Raw genomic sequence first — 15,565 nt, 5'->3', positions numbered from 1 at the left:
CTCGGAACACTCCGGTGTAGTCCCAGCTCCAGCGACAGCCCCAGGCCACACCTGATGAACAGAAACAGTTCAGCTTCAACCTGACACTATCATACAGAATATGTACTCGGAATATGTGTATGGAACAGTGCCGACCACTGACGGAAGGAAGGGTGAGTGAGTGAGTATGGTTTTACGCCGCTTTTAGCAATATTCCAGCAATATCACGGCGGGGACACCAGAAATTGGCTTCACACATTGTGCCCATGTGGGGATTCGAACCCGGGTTTTCGGCGTGACGAGCGAACGCTTTAACCACTAGGCTACCCCTGTGTCAATACTAGCCACTCAAAACGATATGTTGTCAAGTAGATCTTACACCCTTTCATAAATCTTTCGATGATGAAATAAAACCCGCATCTTGTCCGACTTCTGTAATCATTTATATAGTATTGAATCATAACCATACCCCCACAAGCCCCAGAATATATGAGTGAGTGGGTGCGTTTAGTTTTACGCCACTTTTAGCAATATTCCAGCTATTTCACAGCGGGGGACACCAAAAATGGGCTTCACACATTGTACCCGTGTAGGGAATCGAACCCGGTTCGTCGGCGTGACGCGCGAACGGTTTAACAACTTGGCTACCCCATCTCCCCATATAATATATGAAAGGAAATCATTCACACTAAATGTTAAAATAGCTGTTAATTTTTTTTACCTATAACATTTCTTTTATTAATTATATTCACAGAGATAAACCGCTCAGACCTGTTGAATCCATTTGGCAATAAATCACCACTGCTGTTTCAGGTGTCGTTGCCAACCTCTCAAGGTGACCTAATATTTCGCTATTAGTTTTTACGTGGGTATATTGATATTCTCAATGTGAACACATTTTGTATATTTCAACTTGTATCAATAGAAGCCCATAACACCAGCACCTTTCTTAGAATTCCAGTCATTGTTAACCTAACTAAAACTTTTAGATATGTATTTTCTTTTAAATTACATTATTTTTCTATCATCAACGTTAAAGACGATTTAAAGAGGGAGTGAGTTAAAATTTAACGTCACATCGGCAATATTTCAGTCATATCGTGACCGGAATTTGATTGTAAATAGTAAATACATTAGGGTTAAGAAATCTGTCAGCGATGGACAGTAGACTCACTAGGGTATCACAGGTATAGGTTAAAACTAGTTGATAGCATTAGAAAGAATAGATTAGTAAACAACAACACAGTGTAAAATGGGCTATAGATCGCCAGCAATCAAAGGTAGATCACCATACTAGGGACCATGGGGACTTACAGTACCTTTGCTACCTGCATGAACACAAGCTGGATTTACACCATCCCTTAGATATAAAAGAAAACACATCGAGAGGGGCGTTTCATTGCTAAACCTTCCGCATGTAACATGTGGTTACAAGCAGGTGTTTTACCCATCAAGCTACGTGGTCTGTCGTCAAAGACCACCGGTGGTAGTTGCAAATTATTTACAAAACACACACTCCATGAAACGCGAACGTAGACTAAAAATAATATTGTGTTCATATATGTTCGAAATAAGATTTCAAAACCGAACTGTGTCAAGTTTACCAATATTAGTAAAATCATTACTGCATACTGACAATTGCGGGTTCTTGAATAGGCAGACAGATATAGTTTATCAAAGTGTCACGTGAACGATTACATGAAATAAAATACACAATAGACGCGGTAAAATATCGTTCACCCAGCCAATAAGGCTTATGAGACAATTTAAAAACTATGTACATTTCGTAAGGTATAAGAAGTAGTTAAAATGGATAATAATTTTGCAGGAATAGGGTCGTCTTCTAAACATGTTACATGTTATCAGCGGTTGATTAAATTAGCGGGTCTGGCGACATTAAAATACTTAATAAATGCACAGTGTTATCATAATTAAAGTCTCCATTTATAAAATGATATCTAAGATCCAGGTAAAAATACTTAATAAATGCACAGTGTTATCATAAAGTCTCCATTTATAAAATGATATCTAAGATCCAGGTAAAAATACTTAATAAATGCACAGTGTTATCATAGTTAAAAGTCTCCATTTATAAAATGATATCTAAGATCCAGGTAAAAATAACAATTCTAAAGAAAATGTATCTCGTCATCCACACAATTACAGAACGGTCAAATTCTCTCACACAGAGGGGTGGGGATAGGGTGGGGGTTGCTGTAACGACCTGTTTCTATACGTAATTGTAGATTACCGCAGCGTAGTTTAGTCAGGTTACTTCTCTTATACTGCTTCATTTTAAGGGATCACAGGTTATTCAACTGAATGTATCGAGATAAATATGTACAATAGACTTCTAGTTCGACAAATATAGTGCCTGAATGATTGTTTCAAACTACAAATTGTGACAAATTTGGAAAGACAACCCAAACATCCATATTTACGTTAGATGACCGTCTATACAAAGCTGTATACAAGTCTAAAACTTGGCACGGGGGTTACCAAGCTTGACTTGTAACAAAATACATATTATGACACTTAACTTTCATAATATATAAACAATAAACACTGAACCGATAACAATAGGCCGGAACAATCGCCATCACTCAAACCTTAGGCTACAGGCGAACCCCCCATTGGAAACCGGTACACCCATATTATAGAGCTGCACTAGCACCTGCTTTGCACAATGGTACTCTGTTCTTATGGTGGTAACACATTTTCCTTGGCAAACAGTCACTGGTTCCTAATAACAGGAAAAGACGGATACTACCTGTAATTTCCCCGAGGAAGGGATTCAGTCTATATCTCACGTTGTATATATACACTGTGTCCATTTCAAATCACGATATGTCTTACTCAAGATTTTGTCTCGTAAATCGATTTTTGGCTCTTGTAAGCATGGCAACGGCACGAGACACAAGATCTGGTACATCAAGAGCATTTCACAATAATCAAACGTTCGCCCTTTAAGCAGATTGGGCAAAAGCTGGTGTTGGTTGTAGATTGTACATAACGCTTTTTCAGTGAGAACACTTCCGGACATAACTGCCCTGATGTATTCAACTTGTATTGAACCCTTAGAATCCAAAAACATATTCGGCGATTTCCTTTTTAATTTATTAACTGAAATAGAGAGTTAAAGTAATGATAAATCCTTACCGATTGCTAGTACAGAGGCGAAAAATAGGAGCACTCCAATCACTCTATCTGTCGCCATCATGGCGGATGACTATTTTGTGTGTCAACGAAGGTGGCGCTTCTCTTCTCCGCTCACCTGTAAATTTCATTCAGGTAAGTCAGGTGTGTCAAAAATATTATCGCCCTGTGTAATAAAATATATTTGATTTTTAGATTTTTAAAATACAAACTTCTTATATGTGATGTACGTTTCCTAATTTTAAGAGATAAATATTTCAGGTCCTGGAATGTTTCTTAGTCATATGTAAAACGCGCATGCGTCATTGGGGGCCCTGTTTGGGATACAGGTAAAATGGTGTGGCCGATGTGCGGAAAAGCTGACAGTGATGATAACATTCTGCGATTTTTATCAAATCTTTTGAAGTAAACCTTTAGGACAAATAAAACATGAGTGCGTTAACATTGTTTTTATTAATCTGAGCGCGCATTTAGTCATTGTACAGTACATTTCCAACACGAACTTATAGATAAATGAAGTAGTTTGGTAAAATGAAAGTATAAGTAGATATTTAAAATGATCTACATTTGTTTTGAAAAGGAATCCTAGTTCAGAAAGATACTTCTGTAAGCTTGTTATCGATCGTGAGATCTGCAAAAGAAAGCTCTGTGAAATTGGGACCCGAAACTGTTTGTCTTGTGGTCTGCATCTGACCTTGTGGCGTGGTAGGTTGGTTACTTTGTTACAAATATGAGGGACATGGAGGTGATTATCACTCACAAACATGACGGACGTGGAGGTGATATCACTCACAAACATGACGGACTTGGAGGTGATATCACTCACAAACATGACGGACTTGGAGGTGATATCAATCGCAAACATGATGGACTTGGAGGTGATATCACTCACAAACATGACGGACTTGGAGGTGATATCAATCGCAAACATGATGGACTTGGAGGTGATATCACTCACAAACACGACGGACTTGGAGGTGATATCAATCGGAGGTGATGATATCACTCCACAAACACGACGGACTTGGAGGTGATATCAATCGCAAACATGATGGACTTGGAGGTGATATCACTCACAAACAGGTGATATCACTCTCACAAACATGATGGAACATGACGGATTTGGAGGTGATATCACTCACAAACATGATTGACTTAGAGGTGATATCAATAGCTAACATGATGGACTTGGAGATGATTTCATTCGCAAACACTACGGACTTGGAGGTGATTTCACTCACATATAAATGATGTACTTGGATGTGATATCACTCACAAATACGACGGATTTGGAGGTGATATCACTCACAAACATGACGGACTTAGGGGTGATTTCATTCACAAACACTACGGACTTGGAGGTGATATCACTCACCAACATGATGTACTTACTGTTACACCAAGAAGAGTTTGCCATAGAGTTAAACCGTTCGAAGATACTTTATTCAGAATTATAAAAAGTTGTAAAATACATTTTTAACATGAGGCTATGTATACGGGCCGTGAGTTGCATCTGCCCGTACATTCTACCCTATCAGCTTGGTGAATCCAGGTGCTAACTTGAATACACACACCCAAATACGCCAGCCTCTAAAGCCATTTGAATGTCCCAACCCACCGAGGGCCCCTGGAGACGCTTGTCACACACCTGTGCATTGGCGACCTAGTTATCAAGCGGCCAGGCTAAGTCCGCAGATACGGTACGAATTGACTTCAACGATGAAGGCGATTCTTGCCACTTTCGCCTTAATTGTGGCAGTATTTGTGATTTTAGATACAGGTAAGTTCTGGTTGACTAGTAATTAGGGCCAGATGCAGGCGCTGCTTTGATCTTCAAATTACCTGTCGATCTACCTGTAATCAGACACAACACTCACGGAAGTGCCCCAAAGATTACTCAGACCGCCATGTTTAGGGAAAACAAGGATTTGAATATCTATATGGAAGATGTGTTCTAACATTAAACGTCAACTATTAATATACAATGATTTATGCACCTGGACAGCATAGAAATTGGAAAATACATGAAGTACCAATCGTTTGATGTTAAGCTGTTAAACCGTAGAAACTTTTAAAATGATATTTAAAATGGTACTCATACACACTTTATTTTACTAAACGGTGTGTGTGTGCGTGTATACGTGCGTGCGCACACACATATTTATTTTAATGTTGTTTATTTTTCAAGTATGAATACCTGGTGCTGGATTAAAACACTAAAATGCCGAGAGGCTAAAACAAATGGCCGTCAGGAGAGCTGAATATTAGGATTCATTCCCAGTTGGATGACAGGGGCGGATACAGCTTTTTGAGAAGGGCATGGGGGTGGGGTTTGCACACTATTGAGAAAAGGAGGGGGCACACTTCATTTTACCCGAGTTTCAATGGTCATTTAACAAACTTTCGGCACAGAAGGGGGTGGGGGTGCACACCCCTGCACCCTACTCTGGATCCCACCTATGCATGAAACCATGAGAAGTCAGGGGATAAAACAGTCATCAAGTCAGTATACTGCATCTGAGTGGGGTGTCCAACTCTCACATGGTATCTCAGTGGGCTACCTTGATAAATTCAGCATTAGTTAGGGCTAACATACATGACACAAGCAGCCACTCCCATTTATGAGCATGCAACAATCAAAAGCTACAGTAAACCCCATACCACCGTAGGGACCGTTCATAGCTAAGCATAATTTTAAAGAGAGGGTGATGATGATATTTATGGTTTAGCATGTACACACACACACACACACACACACACACACATACTCTAAAGTTTGTTACATAAAGAAATCAATGTTTCATAGTGTGACCAGTGTTTATAGTTGTCCTAACATCAATGCTTCTGCCATTGCTCTGCAAACTATTACCTATTTCATTCTAGGTTGAGACATTTGAATACATGCCTTGTGTGGAACTGACATTCTTACAGTGGGACCAGCATTATCTTTAACTCATAGAATTGATTCATAAATACAAGAGACTTGTAAAAATAATTTTGTTATTAAAAACATTCTGCTAAAGGGATGCCCCAGTGTGATCAGTGTATGAAATAAGGCCCGTCCGACTGATCGAGAGGCTAGTCTAATTTTACAGCTAGCCAGCCCGATGGAACGGGTGAAAAAATAATTCAGATAACGTGTCCATTGGCACTGTCTATTTAATATTTAAGAAGGACTGGTTAAATCTCTTCTGGGCTGGTAAGTTTTTGAAGCTACCAGCCCAGATGTCTGGCTGGGGTTTTGGCTTATTTCATACACCAGTGTGATGCCAAATATACCATCTCATGTGTTTATAAATTTCCGCCATACAGTGATTATGCAAGAAAGGTGTCCATATCATACCTATCTATGTACAAGTGGGAACATCATTTTTGTCATGAATCGTCAAAGTTGGCTTGAACAACACCTGGAATGTTGTAACTTTGATCAAACAACTAAAGAGCAAGAGTTGTATGGAAGGCTTTGGTATATTCATAAAAACATACATGAGTTGACATAACATAATTGTAGACAATGGTAGAGAAAGTGAGAGATCTTAAAAGCTGTTAAACATTTAAAGCAAAGGTGCTTACCAAGTATACTAAAAGGATAAGCCGAATTTTAAGGAAAGTTGTGTTAATTATGTGTCTATTTACCCTGAAGGGATGCACGATTTCACACACTATCACTTTGATTGTATGATTGAATGAATGCATGATTGAGTGCATGATTGAATGCACTGAAGATGAGTGGAAAGTTTATCCTTCTTCTTGTGTTGCAGGTTCGGCCATCAAATGTTTCCAGTGTAACTCGTATCATCAGCATGATTGTGCAGACTGGTTCGACAACGTCACACAACACTTGACACAGTGTAAAGATGATGAAACCCTTTGTCGGAAGGTTGTGCAGGAAGGTAAGCTGAAATACACTCCCTCTGACAGATTTCACTATTTGTCTTTCAAGAATGTTATCAAATACTGTTATACGAGAGTTTGGTTATTAGAGGGCTCTCCTGGGAGATCTGTTTCCTTCTGATAAACTTAAGGTTCAAATGCAACTGAAATTACCAGTGAAAACAATTGGCATCAACAGACTGATCAACAAAGACCCTAATCAGTGTAAGTAAACTATGGCTCAGTATTATTCGTTACACTGCTATACTGAGTCAACTGACTGACTGACTGACTGACTGAGTTTAGTTTTACGCCCGCTTTAGCAATATTCCAGCAATATCACTGCGGGGGACACCAGAAATGAGCTTCACACATTGTGCCCATGTGGGGATTCGAACCCGGGTCTTCAGCGTGACGATCAAACGCCTTAACCATTAAGCTACCCCAACACCCCGATATAATTAGTCTAAGAAAACCTAGTAGAAGGTCACGTCAGCTAACCTTTTGGACTGACCAATCAGAACACAGCTTACCAAAACGCGAAAGTTAACATTTCGCACATACCGTTTGAACCTCTACCTCCAAAACTCGAACGATTCCAAATGCTATTTTCCGCACGATCTCTTCTGAGTAATACACATAATGAGTAAACAGTCGCTGAAGAAAGCGTTTTTGTCAATATTGAAGGATGTCATCTTGCGAAAATATAAGCAAATAGTAACCATGTCATTAGAAACCCACAAGCGTATATACTGCAGGTCCAATATCTGTGTCTTATGCGGATTTTCGTTTGTTGAGAGATAAATGTCAGCGTCCAGGGAAGAGAAAATCCAAAAACCGTTTTGTAAGTCCCGCCGAACCCTAGCAAGTAGTCGTTGTCTGATTGGTTAAATCCGTTCGGACATCTCGCGTTTGATTGGACGGTCATAGGTCGCTCAAAGGTTAGCTGACGCGACCTTCTACTAGGTTTTGTTAGACTCAGTATAGCAGTGTAACGAATAATAGTGAGCCTAAGTTTACTTAGACTGGACCGTAATAAATGTACAGTTTAAAAGGTAAATTGTCTATTTGGTCGTTTATGCTCATGTATCAGTTACCATTTCAAAATTTTGCATTATTTTTATTTCCTTGATTTACAAAACATTTTTATAGTTGCAAGTCACGGATTCCATGGCATAAAATTGGCTAAAAGCTATTTTCACTATTCTTTCTGTTTCCATAAACCCCAAAACCAATCAGGCCATGCTTACTAACGCACTACTGTTTCTTGGTTGTAGAATGAGAAGGGCTTGTGTAACAGTTTAATCAGTCACCCTGTTTCAACAGTTAATGACTAAAACATTCAGTTTGTGAAGGGCGGTGGGGTAGCCTAGTGGTTAAAGTGTTGGCTCGTCAGGCCGAAGACCCGGACTCGAATCCCCACATGGGTACAATGTGTTAAGCACATTTCTGGTGTTCCCCTGCCGTGATGTAGCTGGAATATTGCTAAAAGCGGCGTAAAACCAAACTCAGTCAGTCAGTTTGTGAACATATTTATTGACCAATGAAGGTCTGGGTTAGAAAATTGATCGTCAGTAACCCATGCTTGTCGTAAGCGGCGACTAACAGGATCGGGTGGTCAGGCTCGCTGACTTCCCAATTGTGCAGATCGATGCTCATGCTGTTGATCACTGGATTATTTCCAGAGCTCCACTATATAGCTGGCATTTTGCTGAGTGCGGCGTAAAACTGAACTCACTCACTCACTCGGAACATATTTATTAGAATTGACTTCTAAATTATTCATGAAATGTACTAGGCCTCACAAAATGTATTTAGAACTTACCAAATAATTATGCCTCAATTTTGATATCTTTTTTTTATTTTCAGTATATTTTGATGGCAAGTGGGAGGTCCGCTACGTCCGACAATGTGCGAGTGCAGGGGTGATTGGGATGTACGAAGGGCGGGTGTGCCAGGAACGTCTCGGAACGTACCGTGTGAAGATGCGATACTGTCACTGTGACAACCAGGATGGCTGCAACAGCGGTGCAACTTTGACGACGTTGACACCAGTCATAGTGGGAATAGTTGTGACATTATTTCAATATGTGCTGCCAAAGTTATGAAGATCAAACATTTTGGACCTTTACCCTGGGGAATCACAAGATCTATGCAAGTCTTGAGAAAAAACATATGACCAATAAGCTGAGATGATGATTGTAAGAAACATATGTCTACATATCAATCAACATACCAATCATGCTGCTGAAATGCATGCCAGTTAACAAATTCATGTCTCCTCCAGATTTCAAGAAAAAAAATATTTTCCATGAGTAGACACATTGAAAGTATCCAAGTTACTTTCCAATTTTTATGTGGCATAAGCATGTTTGTTATTTTCAGTCATGTGAAATGTTTTCCACCCAACTTATGCTACAACCATTAGACATTAAGAGAGGTTCTACTTCCTCATTACATCATTTAACTGAAATGACAACTGTTGAGAAACATGATTATTGTTTAATCAGCCAGTTGATAACCATCGTGCCTATAGTCATTCTTTATCATGAATGCTTGTATCCACATCAGTAAGGGTGACATGTTATCAGTTGAAACTGTTTTTGTGACAAAAGTATTTTCATTATTTAGAGTCATATGAAATGTTTTCTTCCCGTGTTTTGGTATAACCATTCTACTATAAGAGAGAGGTTATTCTTTTTGCTACACAATATGTAACTAGGGAGTTCTTCGTGTTTTACCATACTGTTATTCCACCTCGGAGAAAGAGCCATATCTGATACACTATACTAGTACCATGTAAATCACCAAAATTCATTATCAGTTCTTGAATTTTGATACGTCAGAATTTGAGGAGAAAACAATTGTTAGTTAATGTGTACTGATTTATCAGATAATAACCATCCTGTCCATAGCTGGTCATTGTCATGATTGCTTATATCCTCGTAACAGCCATCAACCATTGACCTGTTGTACATAGCGACTCCTGTATATTTGTACATTTGATATATCTTTTATACAGATCACTTAATCAAACATGAATGTCTTTATCCATGTAGTAATATCTCTAGATAGGTGACCATTTAATTCTTCTGATAATTTACCATCATAAGGTTTAATTAGTTTATTTGAATAAAAATACAAATTAATTTCTCCACTTGTTCATATTAGCTTAACATTTTTAAAACGATTTTTTAGAAAAAATGTGATTTGAGTCCAAGATAATAGTCACAGACATAAATATTGACCTTCTCTTGCCTGTCAAAGGTCTTGAATTTTTGACCTGTTCATATAGCTCTATATTGTCATTACTTACAATGAACAAGGCAGTTTCTTGCATGGTATAAGAATTATTGTTCTAATACCATTCTCATAATGGATGTAAAATCTGTAGGTATTATGTATGTCATTTAGTTTTATATATTATGGCAATACAGTGTTTTATAAATGAAATGTGGCTTTTAGTAATTTTATCTTTTTTAATAAATAATAATTTTGTACATGATCCATAAGTCTGTGTTTTTCATTGGTTTCTGAGATTATGTAAGCACAAGAGTTGCATCCCTTGCTGCCACACAGGATCTACTGGTTGAGTATTCAAATCCCTGTTATGCTCACAGGTACCCATGCTTTTGCCCGGCATAACAGACCCTTGTCAAGAATTTATTTGTCATACAGAATTCTGACAGACTGTACTCGCTCATCCAATGTTCCACTGATGTGGACAAAAAACCGAATGAGGAGTAAATCATGGTAGATGGGATGGTTTTGTCCCAGTGTCTACCTGTTTACACTTGGGACTTTGAGTCATGAACATGAATGTCCAAAACTGGTAACATGTGGAACTCGTCTCTTCAGTTTTGTGTAATGACGACATTTCACATTCTCAGAATATTTAAAGTTGGAATGTAAAGATTATCAACCACTAATATCCTGAGTGTATGTCTTATCAGAATACATCAGATTTATGCAATCAACATTTAGATAAATTTGATGAAAGTGTCTAGTTTATGTATTCTGGGCAAGAATAGGAAACCTATTCATAGAAACCTATGCTCAACATTCTGATCTGCCTAATGGATCAAGTTGTCAGACTCACTGACCTGGTTAAAAGCATGTGAAGGTCACCCAACTGCATAAAATACCCATCACTGGTTGTCTGGGCCAGACTCGATCATATACTGGCTCCCATCATACAGCTACGCTAAAGAACTAATTGGTGTGTCCAAGCACCCAAACACCACCGTGCACTAATTGGTGTGTCCAAGCACCCAAACACCACCGAGCAATGTCCATGCCAACCATTGGTTACCTAGATTAGACTGGTTACAGGCAACTTGACACTGCCAAATTCTTGGTATTACTGTACAATATTACCCATTCCCTACAATGTTGGTATTGCTGTACAATATTACCCATTCCCTACAATGTTGGTATTACTGTACAATATTACCCATTCCCTACAATGTTGGTATTACTGTGCAATATTACCCATTCCCTACAATGTTGGTATTACTGTGCAATATTACCCATTCCCTACAATGTTGGTATTACTGTGCAATATTACCCATTCCCTACAATGTTGGTATTACTGTGCAATATTACCATTTCCTACAATGTTGGTATTATTACTGTACAATATTACCCATTCCTACAATTTTGGTATTACTGTGCAATATTACCCATTCCCTACAATGTTGGTGTTAGTGTACAATATTACGCATTCCCTACAATGTTGGTAGTGCTGTGCAATATTACCCATTCCCTACAATGTTGGTATTGCTGTACAATTTTACCCATTCCCTACAATGTTGGTATTACTGTACAATATTACCCATTCCCTACAATTTTGGTTTTACTGTGCAATATTACCCATTCCCTACAATGTTGGTGTTAGTGTACAATATTACGCATTCCCTACAATGTTGGTATTACTGTGCAATATTACCCATTCCCTACAATGTTGGTATTACTGTGCAATATTACCATTTCCTACAATGTTGGTATTACTGTACAATATTACCCATTCCCTACAATTTTGGTATTACTGTGCAATATTACCCATTCCCTACAATGTTGGTGTTAGTGTACAATATTACGCATTCCCTACAATGTTGGTAGTGCTGTGCAATATTACCCATTCCCTACAATGTTGGTATTGCTGTACAATTTTACCCATTCCCTACAATGTTGGTATTACTGTACAATATTACCCATTCCCTACAATTTTGGTTTTACTGTGCAATATTACCCATTCCCTACAATGTTGGTGTTAGTGTACAATATTACGCATTCCCTACAATGTTGGTATTACTGTGCAATATTACCCATTCACTGCCAGAATGTTGGTATTACTGTACATAATATTACCCATTTCCTAGCAGATTGTTGGTATTGCTGTACAAAGATTCTGGAAATTTGTAAATGAAAAATATCTTGCAAGTTCATGTAAAAGAGAAGTTACAGACTACTTCTGAAGATGCACAGAAAGAAACCCAATCATTATACAAAACCAGATATTAAGACACATACTTCATATAAAGAGCTCTGTCCACGTTCTTAGAACATGTACATTTGTAACATGAATCAAGTAAGTTAACAAGAGCTAACACTGGAAATTTTTGTTTTGATTTCACTGAAAGATCAACCTGATTGAATAATAATTATTACTGTCCAAGACAGTCACTTTTATTAGCAATGTTTTCAGAAGCACAGACATTAATATTTGTACGTGTAAAAGACACAGGAAAGACTTTTATTTCTAAAAAGATTTATTAGCATGCTTCCCATAAAATCAAGTATGTGACATCAGACACAATAATTTTCACACAATGTTGTGTGTTTAAGTCTTGTACTTGATGTCAAGTGACACCGCCTGTTGTGGAATGAGGATGTTGCCCGCCGATGTCGTCCATATGTCATATAGAAGAAAACAGGATGTCTTATGGCTCTCGAAAATGTTTTACCATGGAAATGGTGAAATGTCTTTGATTTGATAAGGTGAGACAAAAGCACACACAGGTCACCTTTTCTTGAAGCCATATTTCTTTCTCTCATAAAACAAGTCTGTCTTGGCACTGCCCAAATTCACAATTTTAGGACACCCATCTCTCTGAAACATAAATGTTGTATGATTAATATATATTTCATATATGAAATATAGAACACTGAATGTTAAAGATAACACAAAACATGGACTATCATCCTGCACCAAACTTGCAGGCAAACCCTTTGTAACAGAGAAGGATACTGTAACACAGTGAGTCGAGTGACTACGCTCATATAACATAAATGAAAAATCATGCACATAGGGAAATAAGCACACATTCTTTTCATGCAAATACAATACCTAAAGTAAAAGGAAACAAACAATAATGAATAAGAGTCATGCTACTTGCTGCAAATCAGATTTTGGACTTTATTTAATAACTGGACTAAAATGCTGTGCCAGTTTTACACATGTAATGGTTCCAGGTCATTTCAGACCAAAGGTTCATGGGAAGTAACTAGATAGTTGGGAGTACTGGGCTAGATTTTCATTAGTCTGAGACGTGTCTATCTGTGGTGTACTCACATCTTTCTCCATTATAGTGCATTCCTTGCAGTAGTAGGCATCGGACACCCCTGGCCCTCCGCAGATCACACACCGACCCTGGTAGGACCCGTAGTTACATTCGTCGCAGATCCGGACCAGCGTACATGGACGCACGTACGAGTCACAGATAACACATTTCCCCATCACCTGCAAGAAAACAATTACAACATTGTAACTTTAAGGTCTGTGAACACCACTCAGAAGATGAAGATGGGACCATAAACCACATAAATGCATATCTGTATAACCCCATACATCACCTTGCTTGATGAAGGTGGTAGAATCTACCCTGACAAAGAGTCTACATTAAGAAGTTGCTTATCCATAAGAATTTGTCCTTGTTTGGAAATTAGACATGGTAATATCATTGTTGCATTTAAGATTACTCACTTACACTAGACAAGACATATGCCAATTTTATATTACATGCTCATCTTGTAAAAATCCTTACATTACTTGTTAAAACAAGCTACATATAGATATATCACGGAGTGTTTAACATTCTATTTAACATGTTTTTTCATTATTTAATATGCTTTGATAAACATTTATCTTGATGATTACAGAGACAGTCCAATTTAATATGCATAATCTTATCAACATCATCATGGTTACACTTACATTTTTCGCACAGTCTCCCAATAGCTGAAATTGCAAGCAGTAATGATTAGTTAAATGAATTCTTGGTAACATTCAAATAAAAAGTAAAGCCTAGTAAAAAAAGATGCAGGAACTGTATATTTGTGCAGCCTCCACTTGATGTTTTTCATATTGCCTGCCCCCACACTTTGTATGTAATGTGACTTTCTACGTACTTGTCAGTTCGAAATTATCAAGAGGATGGAAAACAAATCTTTGCCAATTCAGTTTCAAGCTGGATAAATATAGTGTTGTACAATCAAAAACATAAGTTTGAAGGCAAGTATTTTAGGAAGTGTAGCACGTTACAATAACTATGATGAGGCTTATGAAGTGCGGTGAAGATTTGGATCGGAATCACCTGGAAAAACACTACAGGACAGTTTGTAGTCCTGTGCCACATGAAGTCAATACAAAAATTGTTTATATGGAGCAGAACAGATGTAACCTTACCCCAGCTAATACCCTGGTAACAATATCTTATGTCAAACTTTCAAAGTAACATGTTAACAAATTTCTGAACCATCAAAGCAAAGTTGGGGGTATGAACAAATAATTCTTGCCATCGGCATTTGTATATCTACTAATTAGCGTCAAAATGACAAGTTGTGACCCAGATAGCATTCAGACGTTGGCCCAACGATGGCAATGGTTGCCAAAGTTGGGTCAACGTCCGAATGCTATGTGGGGATTTATTGTTCCACCAGTAGTAATTCAGCTATAGATATATGCCTACATGTGATGACATATTCAAGAGATCACTGAATATACATACATGGTGTATTGGGAAAGGCAGGGGCCATGAGCCATTTTGCACATTAGAATAAAAAATGTCCCATTCAAATGATGAAGTTTACTATTGACAGCAATTACCTAAAAACAGCAATCAGTGTGAACTAGATAAGTGTAACCGTATTAGAATCTTCCCCTAGATCGATGTGGATTGAAGACCACGAAAATGTCTATAAAGGGATAGGATCGCAAGCGTGATACTTGAAACGTTTTCACTACGTCGATCACCTTCTAACAATGATGAGAACACGTTCAAAATGTAATGATCCATGGGCGGCTGATGCACACTCAGTAATCCATAACAACCTCCATAATTCCATGAAAACACTTGACTGAACAAATTTGAATACAAAGAACCACAACTAAACGCAGAATATACACAAATATACGAACCAACGCCCGGTTGCTTTCGACAGAAAATCAAATCTGGATGATGCTTCGCCATTTTGTTAGAGAATACAAATTGTGGATTAGGAAAGGAATAAATGTCTGTTTTCCCCTACGAACCTAGAAGGTCTCACTGAATAAGGT

At 38.1% G+C, this 15,565-nt stretch overlaps 2 protein-coding genes across 3 annotated transcripts; one reads left to right on the top strand and one right to left on the bottom strand.

The window, feature by feature from the left end:
• The first annotated feature begins 4,797 nt into the window (after positions 1 to 4,797).
• Positions 4,798 to 10,513, top strand: LOC124288129. The gene is made up of 3 exons (XM_046724693.1): positions 4,798 to 4,915; positions 6,897 to 7,028; positions 8,878 to 10,513. The coding sequence occupies exons 1-3, from the start codon at positions 4,855 to 4,857 to the stop codon at positions 9,114 to 9,116; spliced, it is 432 nt and encodes a 143-aa protein (XP_046580649.1). The 5' UTR covers positions 4,798 to 4,854; the 3' UTR covers positions 9,117 to 10,513.
• A 2,248-nt stretch (positions 10,514 to 12,761) lies between these two features.
• On the bottom strand, positions 12,762 to 15,494 carry LOC124288145 (PHD finger-like domain-containing protein 5A). Of its 2 annotated transcripts, none has more exons than XR_006901393.1 (4): positions 15,428 to 15,494; positions 14,225 to 14,248; positions 13,583 to 13,750; positions 12,762 to 13,120 (listed from the first exon to the last, which is right to left on the bottom strand). XR_006901393.1 is itself a non-coding variant. In XM_046724716.1 (4 exons), exons 1-4 carry the CDS (start codon positions 15,477 to 15,479, stop codon positions 13,031 to 13,033), a joined length of 354 nt encoding a protein of 117 aa, XP_046580672.1. In that variant the 5' UTR covers positions 15,480 to 15,488; the 3' UTR covers positions 12,762 to 13,030. The 2 variants fall into 2 exon arrangements, 1 of the variants encoding a protein (XP_046580672.1); XM_046724716.1 differs by having other exon boundaries at positions 14,205 to 14,248; positions 15,428 to 15,488.
• Between the last annotated feature and the right edge of the window lie 71 nt (positions 15,495 to 15,565).

This window comes from Haliotis rubra, unplaced genomic scaffold, assembly GCF_003918875.1.
Source record: "Haliotis rubra isolate DU_JTF1 unplaced genomic scaffold, ASM391887v1 Scf412, whole genome shotgun sequence".
Lineage (NCBI taxonomy): Eukaryota > Metazoa > Mollusca > Gastropoda > Lepetellida > Haliotidae > Haliotis > Haliotis rubra.
This window is presented reverse-complemented; position numbering and strand designations above follow the sequence as displayed.

Excerpts from the sequence above, each read along its gene's own strand:
- LOC124288129 (XM_046724693.1), top strand. The coding sequence starts at position 4,855 with ATGAAGGCGATTCTTGCCACTTTCGCCTTAATTGTGGCAGTATTTGTG. Across the intron at positions 4,916-6,896 it reads ATTTGTGATTTTAGATACAG|GTTCGGCCATCAAATGTTTC; the intron begins GTAAGTTCTGGT and ends CTTGTGTTGCAG. Across the intron at positions 7,029-8,877 it reads TCGGAAGGTTGTGCAGGAAG|TATATTTTGATGGCAAGTGG; the intron begins GTAAGCTGAAAT and ends TTTTATTTTCAG.
- LOC124288145 (XM_046724716.1), bottom strand. The coding sequence starts at position 15,479 with ATGGCGAAGCATCATCCAGATTTGATTTTCTGTCGAAAGCAACCGGGC. Across the intron at positions 13,751-14,204 it reads GTAAGTGTAACCATGATGAT|GTGATGGGGAAATGTGTTAT; the intron begins GTTGATAAGATT and ends GTTTTCTTGCAG. Across the intron at positions 13,121-13,582 it reads GCACTATAATGGAGAAAGAT|AGAGATGGGTGTCCTAAAAT; the intron begins GTGAGTACACCA and ends TTTATGTTTCAG.